Genomic DNA, 24,407 nt, shown 5'->3' with positions numbered 1-24,407 from the left:
GGAGTTGGATATATTTCTGAAGGCTAAAGGGATCAAGGGATATGGGGAGAAGGCAGGGACAGGGTACTGAATTTGGATGATCAGTCATGATCTCATTAAATGGCGGAACAGGCTCGAGGGGCCGAATGGCCTACTCCTGCTCCTATCTCCTATGTTTCTATGATGTTAGGGAGGTGGGAATAGACCGTCTTGGTGATGGAGCAGATCTGTGGTCGGAAGCTCATCTCGGGGTCAAATCCGACACCAAGGTTGCGAACAGTCTGGTTCAGCCTCAGACATTTACCAAGGACAGGGACGGAGTCGGTGGCTAGGGAATGGAGTTTGTGGCGGGGACCGAAGACAATAGCTTCAGCCTGCCCAATATTTAGTTTATCATTCAGAATATTTACTATTCCGTACGTCTATAGTTCCCTGTCAGCCCTCTCGCTGCCAAAGTACTGAAAGAGGTTGTCATATGTTCCTTTAGCCTAGTTCTTCCAAAATTGGCCCGAGTCCAATCTGCAACCTCCAGGACTATCCCCAAGTTATTTGACCTTTGTATGAAGGGCGAGGTTTGTTGCCGCACAATAGGAGGAGACAGCAGCTGAGTCACATTCCCAAGGGAACAGCTGCAAGTGCTGGAAACCTGAAATAAGAACAGAAAACAGTGGCAATAATCAGCAAGCTCCTCAGTATCCGTGCAGGGAAAATGCAGGTTCTGATGTTTTGGGGGTTTACCTTATATCAAGGATCGGAGATCGACAGGCATTTCAGTAAAGGTGGGAAAAATAGAGCGAAAAAGGGGAGGAGAAGGTGAGAAAAAGAAAGACTTGCATTTCTATAGCGCCTTTCACGACCACCTGACGTCCCAAAGCACTTTTCAGCCAATGAAGTACTTTTTGAAGTGTAGTCGCTGTTGTAATGTGGGAAACGCAGCTGCTCTTCTTCAAGATAGTGTCATCCACCTGAGAGAGCAGACGGGGCCTCGGTTTAACATCTCATCCGAAAGACGGCACCTCCGACAGTGCAGCACTCCCTCAGTACCGCACTGGAGTGTCGGCCTGGATTATGAGCTCAAGTCTCTGGAGTGGGACTTGAACCCACAACCTTCAGACTCGGAGGCGAGAGTGCTGCCCACTGAGCCACGGCTGACACCTAATAGTAAATAAAAAGGACGGGGAGGGGGTTCAGAAAGTGAAATCTGTGCCATTGACGAATCATTTTTCTTTCAGAAGACAAGGAAGAGCCTCCAGTCGTTGTCACAAAGTATGGGCCGCTGGAGGGGAAGCGTGTGTCCGTGAAGGGGACTCCCAAAGCCGCCTATAACTATCTCGCCATCCCTTTTGCGAAGCCGCCAGTTGGTCCCTTGAGATTCTCCGCACCCCAGGCGGCGGAGCCATGGACTGGAACCAGGCAGGCAACCAACCACACTGCAGAGTAAGAATGGCGGCCTTGGGAATGGGCTCGGGGCACCGACTCTGGGTGGACAGAATTCCCGGAGGTTTCTCACATGACCTCCAACCGCCCCGCCCCCTCACTCCTGCCATTGGTCGCCCGATACGGCCATCCTCGCAGCGTCCACCTTCCCACGGCCATTCGGAAAGCAAACAAACTCTTCATTACCCGATTGGGTGATTTTTCCCCGTGTCCGATAATTTTATAACCAATAAACAAAGACTCCACTCCAGGCTGACAATGAAAGAGCACCGCACTGTCAGAGGGTCAGTACTGAGGGAGCGCCGTACTGTCGGAAGGATGGTACTGAGGGAGCGCCGCACTGTCGGAGGGTCAGTAGTGAGGGAGCGCCGCACTGTCGGAGGGACAGCACTGAGGGAGTGCCGCACTGTCGGAGGGATAGTACTGAAGGAATACCAAGGGGCAGAAAACGTTAGTGGGAGTTGTATACAGACCCCCAAACAGTAATTCTGAGGTTGGGGATGGCATTAAATGGAAAATTAGAGATGCGTGCAATAAGAGCACAGCAGTTATCATGGGTGACTTTAATCTACATATAGATTGGGCTAACCAAATTAGTAACAATACTGTGGAGGAGGAATTCCTAGAGTGTATACGGGATGGTTTCCTGGACCAATATGTCGAGGAACCAACTAGAGATCAGGCCATCTTAGACTGGGTATTATGTAATGAGAAAGGATTAATTAGCAATCTTGTTGTGCGAGGTCCCTTGGGGAAGAGCGATCATAATATGATAGAATTCTTCATTATGATGGAGAGTGAAGTACAGTAGTTGAATCAGAGACTAGGGTCCTGAATTTAAATAAAGGAAACTACGATGGTCTGAGGAGCGAGTTTGGTAGGATGGATTGGGGAATGTTACTTAAAGGGCTGACGTTGATTAGGGAATGGCAAACATTTAAAGATCGCATGGATAAACTACAGAATTTGTTCATCCCTGTTTGGCAACCGTGGCTAACAAGGGAAATTAGGGATAGCATAAGATCCAAGGAGAGGACATATAAATTGGCCAGAAAAAGCAGCAAACCTGAGCATTGGGAGCAGTTTAGGATTCAGCAAAGGAGGACAAAGGGATTAATTAAGATGGGGAAAATAGAGTATGAGAGTAAGCTTTCAGGGAACATAAAAACTGACTGTAAAAGCTTCTATAGATATGTGAAGAGAAAAAGATTGGTGAAGTCAAGCGTAGGTCCCTTGCAGTCAAATTCAGGGGAATTTATAATGGGGAGCAAAGAAATGGCAGACCAATCAAATATATACTTTGGTTCTGTCTTCACAAAAGAGGACACAAATAACCTTCCAGAGATGTCGGGCAACATAAGGTCTAATGAGAAGGAGTAATTGAATGAAATCAGTATTTGTAGGGAAATGGTGTTGGGGAAATTGACGGCATTGAAGGCCGATAAATCCCCAGGGCCTGATAATCTACATCCTAGGGTACTTAAGGAAGTGGCCCTAGAAATAGTAGATGCATTGCTGGTCATCTTCCAAAATTCTATAGACTCTGGAATAGTTCCCATGGAATGGAGGGTAGCTAATGTAACCCCACTATTTAAAAAAGGTGGTAGAGAGAAAACGGGGAATTACAGACCGGTAAGTCTGACATCGGTAGTGGGGAAAATGCTAGAGTCCATTATAAAAGATGTAATAGCAGAGCACTTGGAAAACAGTGACAGGATCGGACAAAATCAACATGGATTTACAAAAGGTAAATCATGCTTGACTAATCTACTGGAATTTTTTGTGGATGTAACTGGTAGAATAGATAAGGGAGAACCAGTGGATGTGGTGTATTTGGACTTTCAGAAGGCTTTTGATGAGGGCCCGCATAAGAGATTGGAGTGCAAAGTTAAAACACATGGGATTGGGAGTAAGGTACTGACTTGGATAGAGAACTGGTTGGCAGACAGGAAGCAAAGAGTTGGAATAAGCAGGTCTTTTTCAGAGTGGCAGGCAGTGACTACTGGGGTACCGCAGGGATCGGTGCTAGGACCCCAGCTATTCACAATATATATTAATGATCTAGACGAGGGAACTAGATGTAATATCTCCAAGTTTGCAGATGACACAAAGCTGGGTGGGCGTGTGTGCTGTGAGGAGGATGCAGAGAAACTCCAGTATGATTTGGACAGATTGGGCAGATGCATGGCAGATGCAGTGTAATGTGGATAAATGCGAGGTTATCCACTTTTGTGGCAAAAACAGGAAGACAGATTATTATCCGAACGGCAATAGATTGGGAAAAGGGGAAGTGCAACGTGACCTGGGTGTCTTGTGCACCAGTCGCTGAAGGTAAGCATGCAGGTGCAGCAGGCGGTTAAGAACGCTAAGGAAACTGTTGGCCTTCATAGCGAGAGGATTTGAGCACAGGAGCAAAGATGTCTTGCTCCAGTTGTACAGGGCCTTGGTGAGACCACACCTTGAGTATTGTGTGCAGTTTTGGTCCCCTTATCTGAGGAAGGATGTTCTTGCCATGGAGGGAGTGCTGCGAAGATTCACCAGACTGATACCTGGGATGGCAGGAATGACGTATGAAGAGAGATTGGGTCGATTAGGCTTGTATTCGTTAGAGTTTAGAAGAATGAGAGGGGATCTCATTGAAACTTATAAAATTCTAACAGGACTAGACAGAATAGATGCAGGAAGGATGTTCCCGATGGCGGGGGAGTCCAGAACCAGGGGTCACAGTCTAAGGATAAGGGGTAAGCCATTTAGGACAGAGATGAGGAGGAATTTCTTCACCCACAGAGTGGTGAACCTGTGGAATTCTCTACCACAGAAGGCAGTTGAGGCCAATTCATTAAAAATATTCAAGAAGGAGTTAGATATATTTCTTAAGGCTAAAGGGATCAAGGGATATGAGGAGAAAGCAGGGACATGGTACTGAATTTGGATGATCAGCCATGATCTCATTAATGGCGGAACAGGCTTGAGGGGCCGAATGGCCTACTCCTGCTCCTATCTTCTATGTTTCTATGCATTATCGGAGGGTCACTACTGAGGGAGCGCTGCACTGTCGGAGTGACAGTACTGAGGGAGCGCCGCAGTGTTGGAGGGTCGGTACTGAGGGAGTCCTGAACTGTCGGAAAGTCAGTACTGAGGGAGCGCCGCAGTGTTGGATGGACAGTACAGAGGGAGCGCCACACTGTAGGAAGGACAGTACTGAGGGAGCACCACAGTGTTGGAAGGGCAGTACTGATGGAGCGCTGCACTGTCAGAGGGACAGTACTGAGGGAGCGCCACACTGTTGGAGGGTCAGTACTGAGGGAGTGTCGGAGGGGCAGTGCTGAGGGAGCGCCACACTGTCAGAGGGGCAGTACTGAGGGAGCGCCGCAGTGTTGGAAGGGCAGTACTGAGGGAGTCTTTCGGATAAGATCTGCTTCTTCAGGCATCTCAGGTCAACATTCCTCCTGCAACCAGCAAATTAACTCGACATAAATCGCATTTCTGTGCTCAGAAAGTGGCAACAGTCACTAGTCCACAGATGTGAAGCACTTCGAGATGTTTTATTTGCAGCCAGTGCTGGAAGGGGCTGATTTATTGCCCAGCCCAGGATCCCGGAAGGCGTTAAAAAAAGTCAACCAGATTGGCAGCTTATAACTATTTGATTTACTGAATTCAGTCTTGCCACGGTGGGACTTAAACTCAGAACCTGTGGGTTGCTGGTCCAGTCCCATCGCCACCACACTGCCTCACTCACTAATATTTCAGAGTGCTATTTACATACAAGACTGTTTCTCTCTGTCCCACATCCCAGGTGTCTACAAGATGTAAAGATGGTGGATCTGCTCAAAGATTTGATCAGAGTATCTGTGCAGTCCGGCACGTTCAGTGAGGACTGCCTGTACCTGAACGTGCACACACCTGTCGGACCAAAGGACAGGAACAAGAGACTTCCCGTGAGTACACCGTTGACTTTAACCCTTCCCGGACCTGTGAAGAACCATCATAGCGTCATAGAGTTATACAGCACAGAAAGAGGCCTTTCGGCCCATCATGTCTGCGCCGGCCATCAAGCCCTGTCTATTCTAATCCCATTTTCCAGCACTTGGTCCGTAGCCTTGTATGCTATGGCATTTCAAGTGCTCATCTAAATGCTTCTTGAATGTTGTGAGGGTTCCTGCCTCTACCACCCTTTCAGGCAGTGAGTTCCAGATTCCAACCACCCTCTGGGTGAAAACAGTTTTCCTCAAATCCCCTCTAAACTTCCTGCCCTTAACCTTGAAACTATGCCCCCTGGTTATTGACCCCTCTACTAAGGGGAAAAGTTCCTTTCTATCTACCCTATCGATGCCCCTATTAATTTTGTACACCTCAATCAGGTCCCCCCTCAGCCTTCTCTGCTCTAAGGAAAACAACCCCAGCCTGTCCAGTCACTCTTCATAGCTGAAGCGCTCCAGCCCAGGTAACATCCCGGTGAATCTCCTCTGCACCCTCTCTAATGCAATCACATCCTTCCTATTGTGTGGCAACCAGAACTGCACACAGTAATCCAGCTGTGGCCTAACTAGCGATTGTACAGCTCCATCATAACCTCCCTGCTCTTGCCTTCATTAGCCAAGGCATAGAATATAAGTGTCCCATATGCCTTCTTAATCACCTGTCCTGCTGCCTTCAGGGATCTATGTACAGGAAACTTCGCGATATCCGGCACCGACGGGACCGAGCTGCTGCCGATCTATCAAAACTTCTGGATAGCGCTAATGTTGAAGGATACGGAGGTTTTCATCTCCGTATCGGACAACAAACATTGTTGCTTAGCAACAGCTTGTAAACACTCGGTCTGTACCTTGGAAGTGTCTCTGAAGCTGTTGCTATGCTACAGAGATGCTTTCCAGAGCCTGACTGTTAAAAAAAAATGCTAGGAGAAGAAAAAAAACCTAACCAAAACGGCTGCTGATTTCTGCCGTTAGATCGAGGTTTCCGGACATACAACCTCCGGATAAACCAAAGTTTCCTGTACATGCACACCAAGGTCCCTCTGATCCTCTGTCCTTCCTAGGGTCCTACCATTCAATTATTTTTTTCAAAAATTAAAATTTTTGTTTAAAATAGTTAATTTATTGTAATTTCAAGTCATTAGAAAAATGTGATTTAAAAAAAAAAATGTATTTAAAGTTTTACTATGTTTCTGGGGTGATCTCCATTCATATATTTGACAGGTCTTCCTGTCAAGTGTATGAAGGGAGATTCCCTTCTGTGATTGGCTCCCCATGGCCCACATGATCCCATGGACGCTGCGAACTTGCCTTGTTAGTTCTCCCAAAATGCATCACCTCACACTTGTCAGGGTTAAATTCCATTTGCCACTGTTCTGCCCATCTGACCAACCCGTCTATATCGCCCTGTAGCCTGAGGCTTCCCCCCTCGCTATTTACCACTCCACCAATTTTCGTGTCGTCTGCGAACTTACTGATCATACCTCCTACATTGATATCTAAGTCATTAATGTACACCACAAACAGCAAGGGCCCCAGCACCGATCCCTGCGGTACACCACATCGGGGCCAGCAAGGTACGGTCCTGCTCCAGAGACTGTCCGGCATCTTGTGCCACGGGCTGAGAGAATGGGAGGCGATGGTCACCACACCCCCCACACACCGAGCTGCCAGTCTCAGTCCATGGGTGTGGTACCGACCCGCACAGGTCCCAGGTTCAATCCCCCACCAGTGCTGAGCTAGCTGATCCCAGCCTATGCTACGGTTAGCCTCAGTACCTCTGATTTAGGAAGGAGAGAAATCAGCCGACATTCCCACCCCTCATGGGATCTATGGTGTCCACCGTGGCTCAGTGGGTTGCACTCTCGCCTGGATCAGAAGGTCTCGCTCCAGAGACTTGAGCACAAAATCCAGGCTGACTCTCCAGTGCCGCGGGATCTTTTACACCCACCTGAGAGAGCAGACGTGGCCTCCGTTTAACGTCTCATTCGAAAGACGGCACCTCCGACAGTGCAGCACTCCCTCAGCACTGCACTGGAGTGTCAGCTCAGATTTTTGTGCTCAAGTCCCTGGAGTGGGGCTTGAACCCACAACCTTCTGACTCAGAGGTGAGAGTGGTGATGCCAGGAATGGGGAACTATAGTTATGAGGAGAGACTGGCGATCCTGGGACTATTCCCACTGGAGCAGAGAAGACCGAGAGGAGGTTTAATAGAGTGAATAGGGAAAGACTAGTAGGGGAAATGTGTCATCAATTTAAATTTGTGATATGAGTGAGAGAGGTTAGGAGAATTTCCTCGAACAGAGGGTTGTTGAAGTATGGAATGCTTTACCACAGGGAATGGTCGAGGCAGGCACTAATGCATCTTTTAAGGAAAAATTGGATAAATATTTGAAGCAGAAGATGACACGGGGCTATCAAGAGAGAGAGAGAGCGGAGCAGTTGGATTCGTGTTGGCTTGCTCCAGCAAAGAGCTGGCACAGAGACAATGCACCGAATGGCTTCCTTCAACTCTGTAAACGTTCCATGGGGCCGGGTCCATTCCATGGGGCCGAGTCCGTTCCAAGGTGCAGAGTCCGTTCCATGGTGATGAATCAGTACTCCTCCATGTTGAACACCACTTGGAAGAAGCACTGAGAGTAGCAAGGGCACAGAATGTACTCTGGGTGGGGGACTTCAATGTCCATCACCAAGAGTGGCTCGGTAGCATCACTACTGACCGAGCTGGCCGAGTCCTGAAGGACATAACTGCCAGTCTGGGGAAAAACCTACTTGACCTCGTCCTCACCAATCTATCTGTCGCAGATGCATCTGTCCATGGCAGCATTGGTAGTAGTGACCACCGCACAGTCATTGTGGAGACGAAGTCCCGTCTTCACACTGAGGACACTCTCCATCATGTTGTGTGACACTACCACCGTGCTAAATGAGATAGATTCAGAACAGATCTAGCAGCTCAAAACTGGGCATTCATGAGGCGCTGTGGGCCATCAGCTGCAGCAGCAGAATTGTATTCCACCACAATCTGTAACCTCATGGCCCGGCATATAAATAGGTTCAATAAATAGTGTAGAAGAGAATGCCAAGAGCAGCACCAGGCGTACCTAAAAATGCAGAGCCAACCTGGGGAAGCTGCAACACAGGACTACATGCATGCTAAAAAGTGGAAGCAGCATTCTATAGACAGAGCTAAGTGATCCCACAATCAACGGATCAGAACAAAGCTCTGCAGTCCTGCCATACCCAGTCATGAATGGTGGTGGACCATTAAACAACTAACAGGAGGAGGAGGCTCCATGAATATCCCCATCCTCAATGATGGTGGAGCCCAGCACGTGAGTGCAAAAGACAAGGCTGAGGCGTTTGCAACCATCTTCAGCCAGAAGTGCTGAGTGGATGATCCATCGTGGCCTCCTCCCGAGGTCCCCACCATCACAGAAGCCAGTCTTCAGCCAATTCGATTCACGCCATGTGATATCAAGAAACAGCTGAGTGCACTGGATACAGCAAAGGCTACGGGCCCCGACAACATCCCGGCTATCGTGCTGAAGACTTGTGCTCCAGAACTAGCCGCACCTCTAGCTAAGCTGTTCCAGTACAGCTACAACACTGGCATCTATCCGACAATGTGGAAAACTGCCCAGATATGTCCTGTCCACAAAATGCAGGACAAATCCAACCTGGCCAATTACCGCCCCGTCAGTCTACTCTCAATCATCAGCAAAGTGATGGAAGGTGTCGTCGACAGTGCTATCAAGCGGCACTTACTCACCAATAACCTGCTCACTGATGCCCAGTTTGGGTTCCGCCAAGACCACTCGGCTCCCGACCTCATTACAGCCTTGGTCCAAACATGGACAAAGGAGCTGAATTCCAGAGGTGAGGTGAGAGTGACTGCCCTTGAAGTCAAGGCAGCATTTGACCGAGTGTGGCATCAAGGAGCCCTAGTAAAACTGAAGTCAATGGGAATCGGGGGGGAAAACGCTCCACTGGCTGGAGTCATACCTAGCACAAAGGAAGGTGGTTGTGGTGGTTGAAGACCAAGAGATTGATTAGGAGATGAAAAATAGAGTATGAGCGTAAACTTACAAGGAACATAAAAGCGGACTGTAAAAGCTTCTACGAGTATATAAAAAGAAAAAAATTAGTGAAGACAAATGTAGATCCCTTACAGTCAGAAAGGGGAGAATTTATAACAGGGAACAAGGAAATAGCAGAGCAATTAAACAAATACTTTGGTTCTGTCTTCACAGAAGAGGACAGAAATAACTTCCCAGAGGTGCTAGGGAACCAAGGGTCTAGTGAGAAGGAGGAATTAAATGAAATTAGTATTAGTAAAAAAATTAGTGCTGGAGAAATTAATGGGACTGAAAGCTGATAAATTCCTCCCGGGCCTGATAATCTGCATCCCAGAGTACTGAAAGAGGTAGCCATGGAAATAGTGGATGCATTGGTTGTCATCTTCCAAAATTCTATAGATTATGGAACAGTTCCTGCAGATTGGAGTGTGGCAAATGTAACCCCACTATTTAAAAAAGGAGGGAGAGAGAAAACAGGGAACTACAGACCGGTTAGCCTAACATCAGTAGTGGGGAAATTACTAGAGTCTATTATAAAGGATGAGATAACAGGACACTTAGAAAATATCAACGGGATTAGACAAAGTCAACATGGATTTATGAAATGGAAATTGTGTTTGAAAAACTTCCTGGAGTTTTTTGAGGATGTAACTGGTAGAATAGATATGGGAGAACCAGTGGATGTGGTGTATTTGGATTTTCAGAAGGCCTTTTGATAAAGTCCCACATAAGAGGTTAGTGTGCAAAATTAAAGCACATGGGATTGGGGGTAATATACTGGCATGGATTGAAAATTGGTTAACAGACAGGAAACAGAGAGTAGGAATAAATGGGTCTTTTTTGGGGTGGCAGGCGGTGACTAGTGGGGTATCGCAGGGATCAGTGCTTAGGCCCCAGCTATTCACAATATATATCAATGATTTGGATGAGGGGACTAAATGTAACATTTCCAAATTTGCTGATGATACAAAGCTAGGTGGCAGTGTCAGTTGCGAAGAGGATGTGAAGAGGCTTCAAGGGGATCTCGACAGGCTCAGTGAATGGGCGAGAACATGGCAGATGGAATATAATGTGGATAAATGTGAAGTTATCCACTTTGGTAGAAACAACAGAAAGGCAGAGTATTTCCTAAATGGTGAAAGATTGGGGAATGCAGATGCTCAAAGGGACCTGGGTGTCCTTGTACATGAGTCACTGAAAGTGAATGTGCAGGTGCAGCAAACCATTAGGAAGGCAAATGGTATGCTGGCCTTCATTGCAAGAGGATTTGAGTACAGGAGTAAAGAAGTCTTACTCCAATTATATAGGGCCTTGGTGAGACCACACCTGGAGTACTATGTACAATTTTGGTCTCCTTACCTAAGGAAGGATATACTTGCCATAGAGGGAGTGCAACAAAGGTTCATCAGATTGATCCTGGGATGGCGGGACTGTCGTATGAGAAGAGGTTGAGTAAACTAGGCCTGCATTCTCTTGAATTCAGAAGAATGAGAGGGGATCTCATTGAAGCATACAAAATTATTACAGGGCTTGATAGGGTGGATGCTGGGAGAATGTTTCCCTTGGCTGGGAAGTCTAGAACCAGGGGCCACAGCCTCAGGATAAAGGGTAGGCCATTCAGGACTGAGATGAGAAGAAATTTCTTCACACAGAGGGTGGTGAATCTTTGGAATTCTCTACCCCAGAGGGCTGTGGAGGCTCAGTCATTGGGTATATTCAAAACAGAAGTCGATAGATTTCTGACTAGTAAAGGCATCAAGGGATATGACGATAGGGCCGGTGAATGGAGTTGAGGCAGAAGATCAGCCATGATCTCATTAAATGGGGGAGCAGGCTCGAAGGGCCGAATGGCCGACTCCTGCTCCTACTTCTTATGTTCCCACCAAATCCCAGAGACCTGCCAGAAAATATTCTGACAACATCCTGATTTATCCGTTAGGTTATGGTCTGGATCCATGGCGGTGGGTTCACAATGGGAAGCGCGTTATTCTACGATGGATCTGCACTTGCAGCTTACGAGGATGTGGTGGTGGTGGTGGTCCAATATCGGCTGGGAATCTTGGGATTCCTCAGGTAAACGGGAACCTCTCTCTAATCTTTTCTGTTTGTTCCTCTTTTTACAGCACTGAAGCCCCAAGGGATAGGGTTCCATGGGCACTGACTCCCAGGGCAGGTACAGCATGGGTTAGATACAGAGTAAAGCTCTCTCTACACTGTTCCATCAAACACTCCCAGGGCAGGTACAGCACGGGTTAGATACAGAGTAAAGCTCTCTCTACACTGTTCCATCAAACACTCCCAGGGCAGGTTCAGCACAGGGTAGATACAGAGTAAATCTCCCTCTACACTGTCCCAGCAAACACTCCCAGATCAGGTACAGCACGGGTTAGATACAGAGTAAAGCTCCCTCTACACTGTCCCATCAAACACTCCCAGGGCAGGTACAGCACGGGTTTGATACAGAGTAAAGCTCCCTCTACACTGTCCCATCGAACACTCCCAGGGCAGGTACAGCACGGGTTAGATACAGAGTAAAGCTCCCTCTACACTGTCCCATCAAACACTCCCAGGGCAGGTACAGCACAGGTTAGATACAGAGTAAAGCTCCCTCTACACTGTCCCATCAAACACTCCCAGGGCAGTTACAGCACGGGTTAGATACAGAGTAAAGCTCCCTCTACACTGTCCCATCAAACACTCCCAGGGCAGGTACAGCACGGGTTAGATACAGAGTAAAGCTCCCTCTACACTGTCCCATCAAACACTCCCAGGGCAGGTACAGCACAGGTTAGATACAGAGTAAAGCTCCCTCTACACTGACCCATCAAACACTCCCAGGGCAGGTACAGCATGGGTTAGATACAGAGTAAAGCTCCCTCTACACTGTCCCATCAAACACTCCCGGGGCAGGTACAGCATGGGTTAGATACAGAGTAAAGCTCCCTCTACACTGTCCCATCAATATCTCCCAGGGCAGGTACAGCACGGGTTAGATACAGTGTAAAGCTCCCTCTACACTGCCCCATCAAACACTCCCAGGGCAAGTACAGCACGGGTTAGATACAGAATAAAGCTCCCTCTACACTGCCCCATCAAACACTCCCGGGGCAGATACAGCACGGGTTAGATACAGAGTAAAGCTGTCTCTACACCATCCCATCAAACACTCCCAGGGCAGGTACAGCACGGGTTAGATACAGAGTAAAGCTCTGTCTACACTGTCCCATCAAACACTCCCAGGGCAGGTACAGCACGGGTTAGATACAGAGTAATGCTCCCTCGACACTGTCCCAACAGTGAGCATTTAGCCCCCGTCCTAGGAGAAGAATTCAGTGTGACATTTCTCTACTTTCTACACCAGCTGTATTCTGTCCTCCCTGAATGTCACTTCAGGAGCAAATCCAGGGCAGTTTTTAGGTTGGGCCCTTATAGCCAGGAGAGTCTGTCTGAGAGGAGACTGTTCTGGGTCCCATGGCTGAAAAGCCAGTGTCTAACCCACCGAGATAGCCAGTCCTTCTCTCCGCCGCCCCCCCCACCATAATTATTGTATTAGACCTCTTACCTGAGTGTTGTTATCGTGCTGTATACAATTTCAGGTTGATGGCTCCATTCTCTCGATAGCTCCCACTGGGATACACTCCAGTGCTGGCCAGCAGAGGCTCCTCAGTGGAGTTTGATATTCTGTGTATTGTTCTACACTACCATTCCTTGGTATCTTGTGCTGTTACCCTCTCCATCACCAGGACCACCTTCGTACACCTCCGTAATATCGCCCGTCTCCGCCCCCGCCTCAGCCCACCAGTTGCTCAAACCCTCATCCATACCTTTGTTATCTCTAGACTCGACTATTCCAATGCTCTCTTCCAACGCTGATCTACATTGGCTACCGGTCCGGCAACATCTCAATTTTAAAATTCTCCACCTTGTTTTCCAATCCTTCCATGGCCTTGCCCCTCCCTATCCCTGTAACCTCCTCCAGCCCTACAACCCTCCGAGATCTGTGAGCTGTTCCAATTCTGGCCTCTTGCCCATTCCCGATTTTCATCACTCCACCATTGGCGGCCGTGCCTTCAGCTGCCTGGGCCCTAAGTTCTCGAATTCCCTCTCTAAACCTCTCTGCCTCTCTACCTCTTTCCTCCTTTAAGACGCTCCTTAAAACCTACCCCAGGGGCCAAGCTTTTGTTCTTCTGTCCTTATGTGGCTCGGAGTCAAATCTTTGTTTGATACCGCTGCTGTGAAACGCCTTGGGATGTTTTACTATGTTGAAGGCGCTATATAAATGCTAGTTGATGTTTTACTGGTCTTAGACACAGCAATGTGCTTCTGCCTTCAGCACAGGGGATGAGCATCTGCCAGGAAACTGGGGTCTGTTGGATCAAGTGGCGGCACTGAAGTGGGTTCAAGAAAATATCGAGAGCTTCGGAGGTGACCCAGACTCGGTCACCATATTTGGAGAATCTGCCGGAGGAATGAGTGTCTCATTACACGTACGTTGTTGGTCTTTATTTCCAATATTCTCCCCTCCTCTGTTGTGAGAGCGTGTTGGTTAACATTTCTACAGATTGAGGTGGGAAGATTTACCCGTGCACCCATTCTTCATGGCTGAGCTAAAGACAATGAGCCCATTGGTCCCAGCAGTGGGCATTTAGAATCATCGTCAGAGCGGAATTTAAGGAGACATTTTTCTAATTGTGACAGAAACAGGCCATTCGGCCCCACTGGTCTGTGCCGGTGTTTATGGTCCACACGAGCCTCCTCCCACCCCTCTTCATCTCACCCCATCACCATATCCTCCTATTCCTTTCTCCCTCATGTGCTTATCCAGCTTCCCCTTCAATGTATCTATACTATTCGCCTCAACCACTCCCTGTGGTAGCGAGTTCCACATTCTCACCACTCTCTGGGTAAAGAAGTTTCTCCTGAATTATTGGATTTATTAGCGACTCTCTTATATTGAGGGCCCTTAGTTCGGGTCTCGCTTGTAGAGAGGCTGAGAGGAGAGGCCTGTTCTTTTGGGTCTGTTTTGTTTGTTCCTGATATACCTATCAATTCATCCAATGAAAAGCGACGAGTTAAGAAAGTAACTATAGGTTTTTATTGGCTAAATAACAGAGCCCACCCTCGTGGGTGATCAGACCCAACAAGGAGGAATACCAGCCAGTCGACCACCTTTATACCTGGGCAGGTAGGTGGAGCCATGGGCGGAGTCAGCAGTGGTCAGCCCAGGTATAACAGCGTGACAAGAGGCGACCTCGTGTAGTGATACAACAGTGTAAACAGTGATAACCATAGTGTAACGATATAACAGTGATAACCATAGTGTAACGATAGTGAACGATAAAAGTGGTTTACCACATTCACCCCTTGTTTAGATTTGAGTCCGGCGGGGTGAAGTGTACTACCAGTTCGGGTATGTCAGTCTGTCTGGAGGCCTCGTAAGCCTTTCTGATCGTCGCAGCAGCGGCGGCGGTGATGCAGTATCCGACGTTAATGCTGGTGTCTGCGTGGTCGGCGAAGGCTCGTGGGGTTCTGGCATGCCGTCTACCTGGGCTGGATCTGGGGGAGTGGTGGGGGGTAATGGTGGTGTCTCAGGGGTGCCCGAGGGTGCAAGGTCTCGTAAGGAGACTGTGTCCTCCCGCCCGTCTGGGTATGCCACATAGGCGTACTGGGGGTTGGCGTGCAGGAGGTCCACCCTCTCAACCAGGGGGTCCATTTTATGGGCCCTCACGTGCTTTCGCAGCAAGACGGGCCCCGGAGAGGTCAGCCAAGTTGGTAGCGTGGTTCCCGTAGTCGACTTCCTGGGGAAAACAAACATTTGTTCATGGGGGGTGGCGTTAATGGCAGTGCAAAGCAGTGACCGGATGGAGTGCAGCGCTGCCGGGAGGACTTCCTGCCAGCGAGAGGTTGGGAGGCCCTTAGACTTTAAGGCTAAGAGAACGGCCTTCCAGACAGTCGCGTTCTCTCTTTCCACCTGGCCGTTCCCCCGGGGGTTGTAGCTGGTGGTCCTGCTTGCAGCAATACCTCTCGCTAGTAGGAACTGGCGAAGTTCCTCGCTCATGAAGGAGGAGCCCCGGTCGCTATGTATATAGTTCGGGAACCCAAACAAGGCGAAGAGGTCGTTCAGGCATCTGATGACCGTGGTACTGGTCATGTCTGGGCAGGGGAAGGCGAAGGGGAAACGGGAGTACTCATCAATAATGTTGAGGAAGTACACATTACGGTCAGAGGACGGGAGGGGCCCCTTAAAATCGATGCTCAAGCGCTCGAAGGGGCGGGTGGCCTTGATCAGGCTTGCTCTGTCCGGCCTAAAGAAATGCGGTTTGCATTCGGCACAGGTTTGGCAGTTCCTGGTCATGGTCCTGACCTCCTCGATGGAGTAGGGCAGGTTGTGGGCCTTAATGAAGTGGTAAAGTCTGGTGACCCCGGGGTGGCAGAGGTCGTTGTGGAGGGTCTGCAGTCTATCACTTTGCACGCTGGCGCATGTACTTCGTGATAGAGCATCTGGGGGTTCGTTCAGTTTACCAGGCCGGTACAAGATATCATAATCATAGGTGGAGAGCTCGATTCTCCATCTCAAGATCTTGTCGTTCTTGATTTTGCCCCTCAGCTTGTTATTAAACATAAAGGTGACCGAACGTTGGTCGGTGAGGAGGGTAAATCGTTTGCCTGCCAGGTAATGCCTCCAGCGTCGTACAGCCTCCACGATCGCCTGGGCCTCCTTCTCGACCGAAGAGTGTCGGATCTCTGGGCCCTGGAGGGTCCTTGAGAAGAAGGCCACTGGTCTCCCCTCCTGGTTAAGGGTTGCGGCCAGGACGAAGTCGGATGCATCGCTCTCCACTTTGAAAGGGATAGACTCATCCACCGCGTGCATTGTGGCCTTAGCAATGAGGGAGACGGCTGCGCACGCTTCTGCCGTCAGGGGGAAGGAGGTGGACTTCATGAGGGGTCTGGCTTTGTCCGCATAATTGGGCACCCATTGGGCATAGTCGGCGAAGAGCCCCAGGGTTCTCCTCAGCGCCTTTGGACAGTGGGGGAGGGGAAGCTCCATGAGGGGGCGCATTCTTTCGGGGTCGGGGCCGATGACTCCGTTCTCTACTACGCAGCCGAGGATGGCAAGGCGCGAGGTGTTAAACACACATTTCTCCTTATTGTAGGTGAGGTTCAGCCGCTGGGCCGTACGGAGGAATCTCTCCAGATTAGCATCGTGGTCCTGCCGGTCGCGGCCGCAGATGGTGACGTTATCTAGATAGGGGAACGTGGCTTGCAGCCCGTTCTGGTCAACCATCCGGTCCATCTCCCTTTGGAAGAACGAAACCCCGCTGGTGACGCCGAAGGGAACCCTCAGGAAGTGGTAGAGGCGGCCATTCGCCTCGAAGGCGGTATACTGGCGGTCCTCAGGGCGGATAGGGAGTTGGTGATAGGCCGACTTAAGGTCGATGGTAGAGAATACGCGGTACTGTGCAATCTGGTTGACCATATCAGATATGCGGGGAAGTGGGTATGCGTCCAGCTGGGTCTACCGGTTTATGGTTTGGCTGTAGTCGATGACTAGGCGGTTTTTATTGCCGGTCTTGACGACTACGACCTGAGCGCGCCAGGGGCTGTTGCTCCTCTCGATGATGCCCTCCTTCAGGAGGCGCTGCACTTCAGAGCTAATAAAAGCTCTGTCCCCGGCGCTGTACCGCCTGCTCTCGGTGGCGACGGGTTTACAGTCACGGGTGAGGTTGGCGAACAGGGAGGGAGGCGGGACCCTGAGGGTGGATAGGCCGCAGGTGGTATGCGGTGGGCGGTTTAAAGGCTGCTGGTTGTCGACTGTGAGTGGGGGGAGGGGTCCACCGTATGCTAGAGTGACACTTTGAAGGTGGGATTGGAAATCCAGCCCTAGTAGGACGGCAGCGCAGAGTTGGGGCAGGACGAGAAGTTTAAAATTTTTATACTCCGTGCCCCTAACTGACAGGGTCACAACACAGTAGCCGCTGATGTCTGTAGAGTGGGACCTAGACGCCATCGAGACCCGGTTGCGCGTTGGCCGGACAGTGAGGGAGTAGTGGCTCACCGTGTCTGGATGGATGAAGCTCTCCGTGCTTCCGCTGTCGAACAGGCAGGTCATGGCGTGGCCGTTTACTTTGATGTCCATCATGGACTTGGACAGGTGATGCGGGTGAGCTTGGTCCAGTGTGACGGAGGCTAGTGTATGGCTGAGCGAGCTGCTGTAGTCTGCGGGTGAGGCGGTGGTCGGGTCTGGAGGCGAGGTGGCGGTCGAGTGTGGTGGGTAAAATGGCGGCGCCCACGAGGTGGAGTAAAATGGCGGAGAAGATGGCTGCCCCCGCAACTCACATGTGGCACTGCTGGTGTCGGGGGCCTTGATCAAAGATGGCCGCCCCCACGACTCACACGAGGGGATACTGGCATCTGTGGCCTTGATGAAAGATGGCCGCCCCCACAGCTCGCATGAGGCACTGCTGGTGTCTGTGGCTCTCCCTCTGCAGGCCTTAGCGAAGTGGCCTTTCTTCTGGCAACTGGAGGAAGTCGCGTTTCTCGCAGGGCAGCGCGACCTCGGGTGTTTCGCCTGGCCGCAGAAGAAGCAGCCGGCGGCCCGATCGCGGGGGTCCGATGTCGCAGCCGGTACCGGGGATGGCAGTCCCGATCGGGTCCGGGACGCCGACGCTGAGGTCGGTCCCAGGGGCGGCGCTGCGAGGGGTATTGCGGTCGGGGTCGGTCCCGAGTCCCAGGGTCGCGAATTACAGTACCTGGAGTACGCCTCGAGGTCCCGATGGGCCACTTCTAGGGAGCGAGCGAGGGCTGCAGCTGTGTTCAGGTCGAGGTCCTTTGCTTCAAGCAGTCTTTGCCGTGAGTAGTCGGACCGCAGGCCTTTCACGAAGGCATCGCGGATATTATCTTCAGTATTTTCTGCCGCCGTTACCGCTTTAAAGTCACAGTCCCTGCCGAGTGTTTGCAGCGCCCGTAAAAATTCATCTACAGACTCTCCTGGCTGTTGCGGGCGGGATCTTAGGAGATGTCTGGCATACATGGAATTTACCGGGCTCCGGTACTGTTGTTTCAGCAGGCTGATGGCGGCCTTGTATGTAGTAAGGTCCCGGATGAGTGCGAATACATTAGGGCTCACTTGGGCAGTCAGAACTCTTAGCTTGGATCTCTGAGGCACGCCGGATTCTCCCAGGTAGGATTCGAAACAGCTCAGCCAGTGTTCGAAGTCGAGGGCTGAGTTTGCTGCCTGTGGGTTTAGATCCAGGTACGGTGGTCGGAGGGCTCGCAGCCAGGCCGGCTGCTGTGGCTGTTGTAGCTGGGCGTCTGACTGGTCGTTTGGCTGCTCCGTTGACTGGTCGTTTGGCTGCTCAGGTAACGACATTTTAAAATTTAGCCAATAAAATTGATATACCTATCAATTCATCCAATGAAAAGCGACGAGTTAAGAAAGTAACTATAGGTTTTTATTGGCTAAATAACAGAGCCCACCCTCGTGGGTGATCGGATCCAACAAGGAGGAATACCAGCCAGTCGACCACCTTTATACCTGGGCAGGTAGGTGGAGCCATGGGCGGAGTCAGCAGTGGTCAGCCCAGGTATAACAGCGTGACAAGAGGCGACCTCGTGTAGTGATACAACAGTGTGAACAGTGATAACCATAGTGTAACGATATAACAGTGATAACCATAGTGTAACGATAGTGAACGATAAAAGTGGTTTACCACAGTTCCCACTCTCCGCCCCTCCAGGTTGTGATGAACTGTTTTCTGAAGGTTCTATACTGAGCAGTGTGTTCCCCAACATCGGATCAGGAGTCGGCCATTCAGCCCCTCCAGCCTCTTCTGCTATTCAATCAGATTATGGCTGAGCTGTCGCTCAACTGCATTACCCGCCTTTACTCCATGTCCCTTGATACCCTTTCCCAACAAAAATCTATTCATCGCAGTTTTGAAATTTCCAATTGACCCCCAGCTTCCACAGCCTTTTGGGGGAGAGAGTTCCAGATTTCCAGCACCCTCTGTGTGAGGAAGTGCTTCCTGACATCACCCCTGAACGGCCAGGCTCTAATTTTAAGGTTGTGGCCCCTTGTCCCTGATTCCCCCACCGGAGGAAATCGTTTCTCCGGATCTACCCTATTAAATCCCTTTCTCATTTTAAACACCTCAGTTAGCTCACCCAATAATCTTCTGAATTCAAGGGATTACAAGCCGTATTTATTCAACCTGTCCTCATAATGTAACCCTTTTAGCCCCGGTATCATTCTGGTTACTCTGCCCTCTACTCCCTTCAAGGCCAGTGTGTTCTATCTGAGGTGTGACGCCCAGAACTCAACACAGTGCTCCACATGGAGTCTGACCAAGGCTCTGTACAACTGAAGCATCACTTCCTCACTTTTCAATTCCACCCCCCTTGAGATAAAGGCCAACATTGCTGAGGATTTTTTATTGTCTGGTTACAAGGCACCCTGCGGAGCAGCGAGACCTTCTCCCACCCAAGGTAGGAGGGTCTGCAGTCCAGCTGAAACCTACAGCCGCCTGTTGTCCATCTACCTGGAAACAGAGTACGGCTTCCCATAGCAGGCTCCCCCTGAAGAAGGGGCTGGGAAGAGGGGGCTTTAAAAAGAGTCTGAGCTGACGGTCGCTGTACTTGTCTTTGTGCAGATTGTTTCTCCCTTGTCCGCTGGCCTGTTCCATAAGGCCATATCAGAAAGTGGCACTGCTCTGACCAAAGCCAGTATCAATCCGGACCCTAAAACATCGGCTCGGGTAAGTTGCTACTTTTAAAAATCAGAGGAGTTCTTGATTGTTTCACTTGAGGAATTCCCACTTTATTTTAAAAGAACAAGGAGCCAACCAGGTTGACAATATTGAAGGGCAGGAGCTCGGATCCCAATGGACCAAAGTCCTTCCCATTCACTCCCATTGCATAGAATCCCAATGGACCAAACCCCTTTCCATTCACTCCCATTGTACACAATCCCCATGGACCAAACCCCTTCCCATTCACTCTCATTGCATAGAATCCGTGGACCAAACCCCTTCCCATTCACTCCCATTGTACACAATCCCAACGGATCAAACCCCTTCCCATTCACTCCCATTGTACACAATCCCAACGGACCAAACCCCTTCCCATTCACTCCCATTGTACACAATCCCAACGGATCAAACCCCTTCCCATTCACTCCCATTGTACACAATCCCAACGGACCAAACCCCTTCCCATTCACTCCCATTGTACACAATCCCAATGGACCAAACCCCTTCCCATTTACTTTCGTAAAACATCTTTGCCTCTACTTTCGAATCTCGTTGCTTGAGATAAGAGTCTCTGTTACTCCACTTAGAGACAGGTATAGGAACACTTTTTCCTCTAATAATGTAAACCTGACAGTCTATCCTGACATTTGCAAAGTTAGTCCTCGTGATTCACGTTTACCTTTGGTACTTTTTTGTGTTGTGACCTTTCACACAGAGCCCTGTAACTCACTGTCAGCAGATTCACACTTGTTGCAGAGCCCTGTAACTCACTGTCAGCAGATTCACACTTGTTCCAGAGCCCTGTAACTCACTGTCAGCAGATTCACACTTGTTGCAGAGCCCTGTAACCCACTGTCAGCAGATTCACACTTGTTGCAGAGCCCTGTAACCCACTGTCAGCAGATTCACACTTGTTGCAGAGCCCTGTAATGTGTAAAAAGCAAGGTCCCAATCCATGTTCCTTCCTGATGGCCCTCGACCAAGACTTCTGACCAGCATTGGATCCGGCCATTTAATTGTGTGAGGACATTCCAGGCGGACATTTCAGATGCTGAAAGTTTCCAAACTGGACAATCTGTCAGCCATCCGTACAATCAAATACAACGGTTGCCGTGGAATTAACCGACGGTGACCGGACGTGAATCGTTAGGTAAAAGTATCACCGTGCCTGCTAAACTCCACTATGGCACCGCCCTTATTCCCACTTTGACCCCCGGTGCGCGTTTCCAACGATGAGCTTCGCCCGCAAGCAGCGCAGACTGGAAAGCCGTGGCGAACACCTTGATTTCCCAATACTGATTCCCGGCGGAAGAGGCACTTCCTGCAAGTTGGAACATCATAGGAACAGGAGGCCATTCAGCCCCTCGAGCCTGTTCCGCCATTCAGTTTGATCATGGCTGATCTGTATCTTAACTCCATCTACCCACCTCGGTTCTGTAAATTTCAATTGACCCCCAGCCTCTACAGCTTTATGGGGGAGAGAATTCCAGATTTCCACTATCCCTTGAGTGGAGAAGCGCTTCCTGACATCTCCCCTGAACGGCCTGGCTCTAATATTAAGATTATGTCCTCTTGCTCTGGACTCCCCCCACCAGAGGAAATAGTTTCTCTCTGTCTACCCGATCAACTCCTTTAATTATCTTAACCACCTCGATAAGATCGCCCCTTAATCTCCTGTACACGAGAGAATACAAGTCTAGTCTATGCAACCTGTCCTCGTAATTTAACCCTTTTATCATTCTGGTGAATCTGCATTGCACCCCCTCCAAGGTCAGTATATCCTGTCTGAGGGGCAGTGTCCAGAACTGAACGCAGTGTCCAGATGGGGTCTAACCAGAGCTTTACACAACTGAAGCATCACTTCCACCCCTTTGTATTCCAACCCCTTGAGATGAAGGCCAACATTCCATTAGCGTTGGACTCTCCAATGTGGGAAGTGGGGATCCCCACTCCTGCTTTCGGAATCCCTTATCTAACAGCACCACGTAGTCGGTGTTAGTTAATCCGGATCTGTTGTAAAGTGGAGTTGATTGTTGCAAAATGGCCTATTGATTAAATTCAGTAACTAATGATCTCACTGGAAACTCTGCAGATTATTGCCAATATGACTGGCTGTGACACTGATCATTCCTGGGAGATTGCCGATTGCCTCAGGACCAAGTCTGAAGAGGAAATGTTGAACCTCACCAGCGTCGCAGTACGGTGAAACTTACTCTCTTATTTCTTCAAGTTGTGGATATTTTCATTTCTGTATCTGATGTAACTGCACCATCCCACACACTTAATCTCAACCTTCACCGTGTTCAGATCAAGACACGTCGTACTGTCGTGTTCTAAACTCACTGGGGTAGATCTTGACTTTGTGCGAGAGTGTAAAACGAGTGCTCGAGAGTCGGCAGCCCGTTTACACTCTCGCATAAAGTCAAGATTTACCCAATTCATTCCCACCGCTTCTGAACCGCGGCACTCCTCACCTCCCTCCCTCCTCCCTGCCCCCTACAGGCTGCTAATACCCACATTTGGTGTTGCCTCACCACGAGCTGATAACAGCGAGGGCAACGGGGCATCTGGGACCTCGGTGAACGACGGGACCAACAGTCTATCTCCTTAACCAATGAGATTTATGGATTGAGAAAGAAAGAGGAACAACAGAGAAGGAAATCGGGTGAGTTAGAGTCAAAACAGATATAGAAAGAGAAATAAAGAGAGGGAAAGAAAGATTGGATTAAGAGAGAGAGAAAAAAAGACAGAAAGGAAAAGTAAGATAAAAATTTGAAATTTTAAAAATCTCTAAGAACAATTTACTAACTGCAGAAGTGAGACTCCACAGATTAAACTGTTCCCTTTCTGGGCCAGAGAGGTTGAGTGGCATTAACAATTATCATGTTGTTAAAAGGGTGCTTACGCTGTTAATCACCAGCCCTAACTTGCTGCAGCGAGTTTAATGGGCAATTAATGTGCAAATCCAGCAAGTTCTTAAAAGTAACGGGGAGGCTAAGGGCGAGATGCTGTTTGTACGAAACAGTCGGTGGAGCGGCGTAAATCGCCCAGCAAGTTCTGGAGATTCTCAACTCTCGGTGTATCTCAGCTCCCCCTGAAATGGCCGATTTGAGCATTAGTAACTGCATGCTTTCTGAACTCGCCGTTATCGTTCCAGCAAGATCCCGCCCCATTGAATCACCGTAAAGGTTGGCTCTGTGTATGGAACAATCCCCCGGGCCCCACACGGTACAGGATCTGACTGAGTGACCCCATTCCCAGCTCTGCAACAGTGGTCACCAGTCAGTGGAGCAAAGTGAAAAAAGCAGGGCTACAGAAAATTGTTCATAAGATCCTCCTCCCTCCCCGACCCATCCCCTTCCACCTTAAACTAGCAGTGAAGTGGTCCTGGATCAAGTTGCTTCTTCCGACCTCTGTCTCTGAGGGGGGTGGGGTTAACACATCATCACCATGCACCATGCACACACAACGGTCCACCAAGATCATCTGGAAGATATTGGTCAGGAACCACTTAGTGAATCGAGGTCGAGGACCCACAGGGCGCCGCTCTCTGGCAGTGTAGAGTAATTTGACTGAGGTAAAGGGTACCTTTCCAAAGCAACACCTTACTGCCAAACAAAGTCCCCTCCCATCTCGCACCTCTCTCCTAACCCCAATATGAATCAAGCAGCTCTTATTAACCTCTCTCTAACCTCAGTCCCCTTTCTTAATCCAGTTCCTTATAAAAGTTGATCCAGAATGAACTCTTTGTACACTGTCCATGGTCTCTGGTTCCAGGCCCACCTTTCTGGAGGAAGAAGGGGGAGTTTCCTTCTAATTACAGGGTATCTACAGCACAGAAACAGGCCATTCGGCCCACATGGTCCGTGCCGGTGTTTCTGCTCCACACGAGCCTCCTCCCACCCCTACTTCATCTCATCCCATCAACATATCATTCTGTTCCCTTCTCCCTCATGCCTTTATCTAGCCTCCCCTTAAATGCATCTATACTATTCGCTTCAACCACTCCCTGTGGTAGATAGTTCCACGTTCTCACCACTCTCCGGGTAAAGGAGTTTCTCCTGAATTCCCTATTGGATTTTCTCTGATCTGGGTTTGTAGACCCCTGAGCTCGCTGCTCTCCCAGTTACCCCAAACTTTCATTATTCTACTCACCTGCATCATATTTCTCCTCTCTATCATTTCTC

At 49.5% G+C, this 24,407-nt stretch overlaps 1 protein-coding gene across 6 annotated transcripts in view; it reads left to right on the top strand.

Annotated features, from left to right (window-relative positions):
* Nucleotides 1-24,407, top strand: part of LOC147116742 (fatty acyl-CoA hydrolase precursor, medium chain-like) — a 54,204-nt gene that overhangs the window by 7,668 nt on the left and 22,129 nt on the right. For 4 of the 6 annotated variants that reach the window (XM_085991873.1, XM_085991874.1, XM_085991872.1 and 1 more), the window contains exons 2-7: nucleotides 1,212-1,416; nucleotides 5,213-5,354; nucleotides 11,412-11,545; nucleotides 13,806-13,959; nucleotides 20,122-20,226; nucleotides 22,313-22,417. In XM_085991873.1, the coding sequence (XP_085847999.1) occupies nucleotides 1,212-1,416; nucleotides 5,213-5,354; nucleotides 11,412-11,545; nucleotides 13,806-13,959; nucleotides 20,122-20,226; nucleotides 22,313-22,417 (845 nt within the window). The remainder of the gene's footprint in view (nucleotides 1-1,211; nucleotides 1,417-5,212; nucleotides 5,355-11,411; nucleotides 11,546-13,805; nucleotides 13,960-20,121; nucleotides 20,227-22,312; nucleotides 22,418-24,407) is intronic. The other 2 variants (XM_085991876.1, XM_085991875.1) reach the window with 1 other exon arrangement.

Source organism: Somniosus microcephalus, chromosome 6 (assembly GCF_052327205.1).
Source record: "Somniosus microcephalus isolate GS21.2 chromosome 6, FLI_Smic_1.0, whole genome shotgun sequence".
NCBI lineage: Eukaryota > Metazoa > Chordata > Chondrichthyes > Squaliformes > Somniosidae > Somniosus > Somniosus microcephalus.
This window is presented reverse-complemented; position numbering and strand designations above follow the sequence as displayed.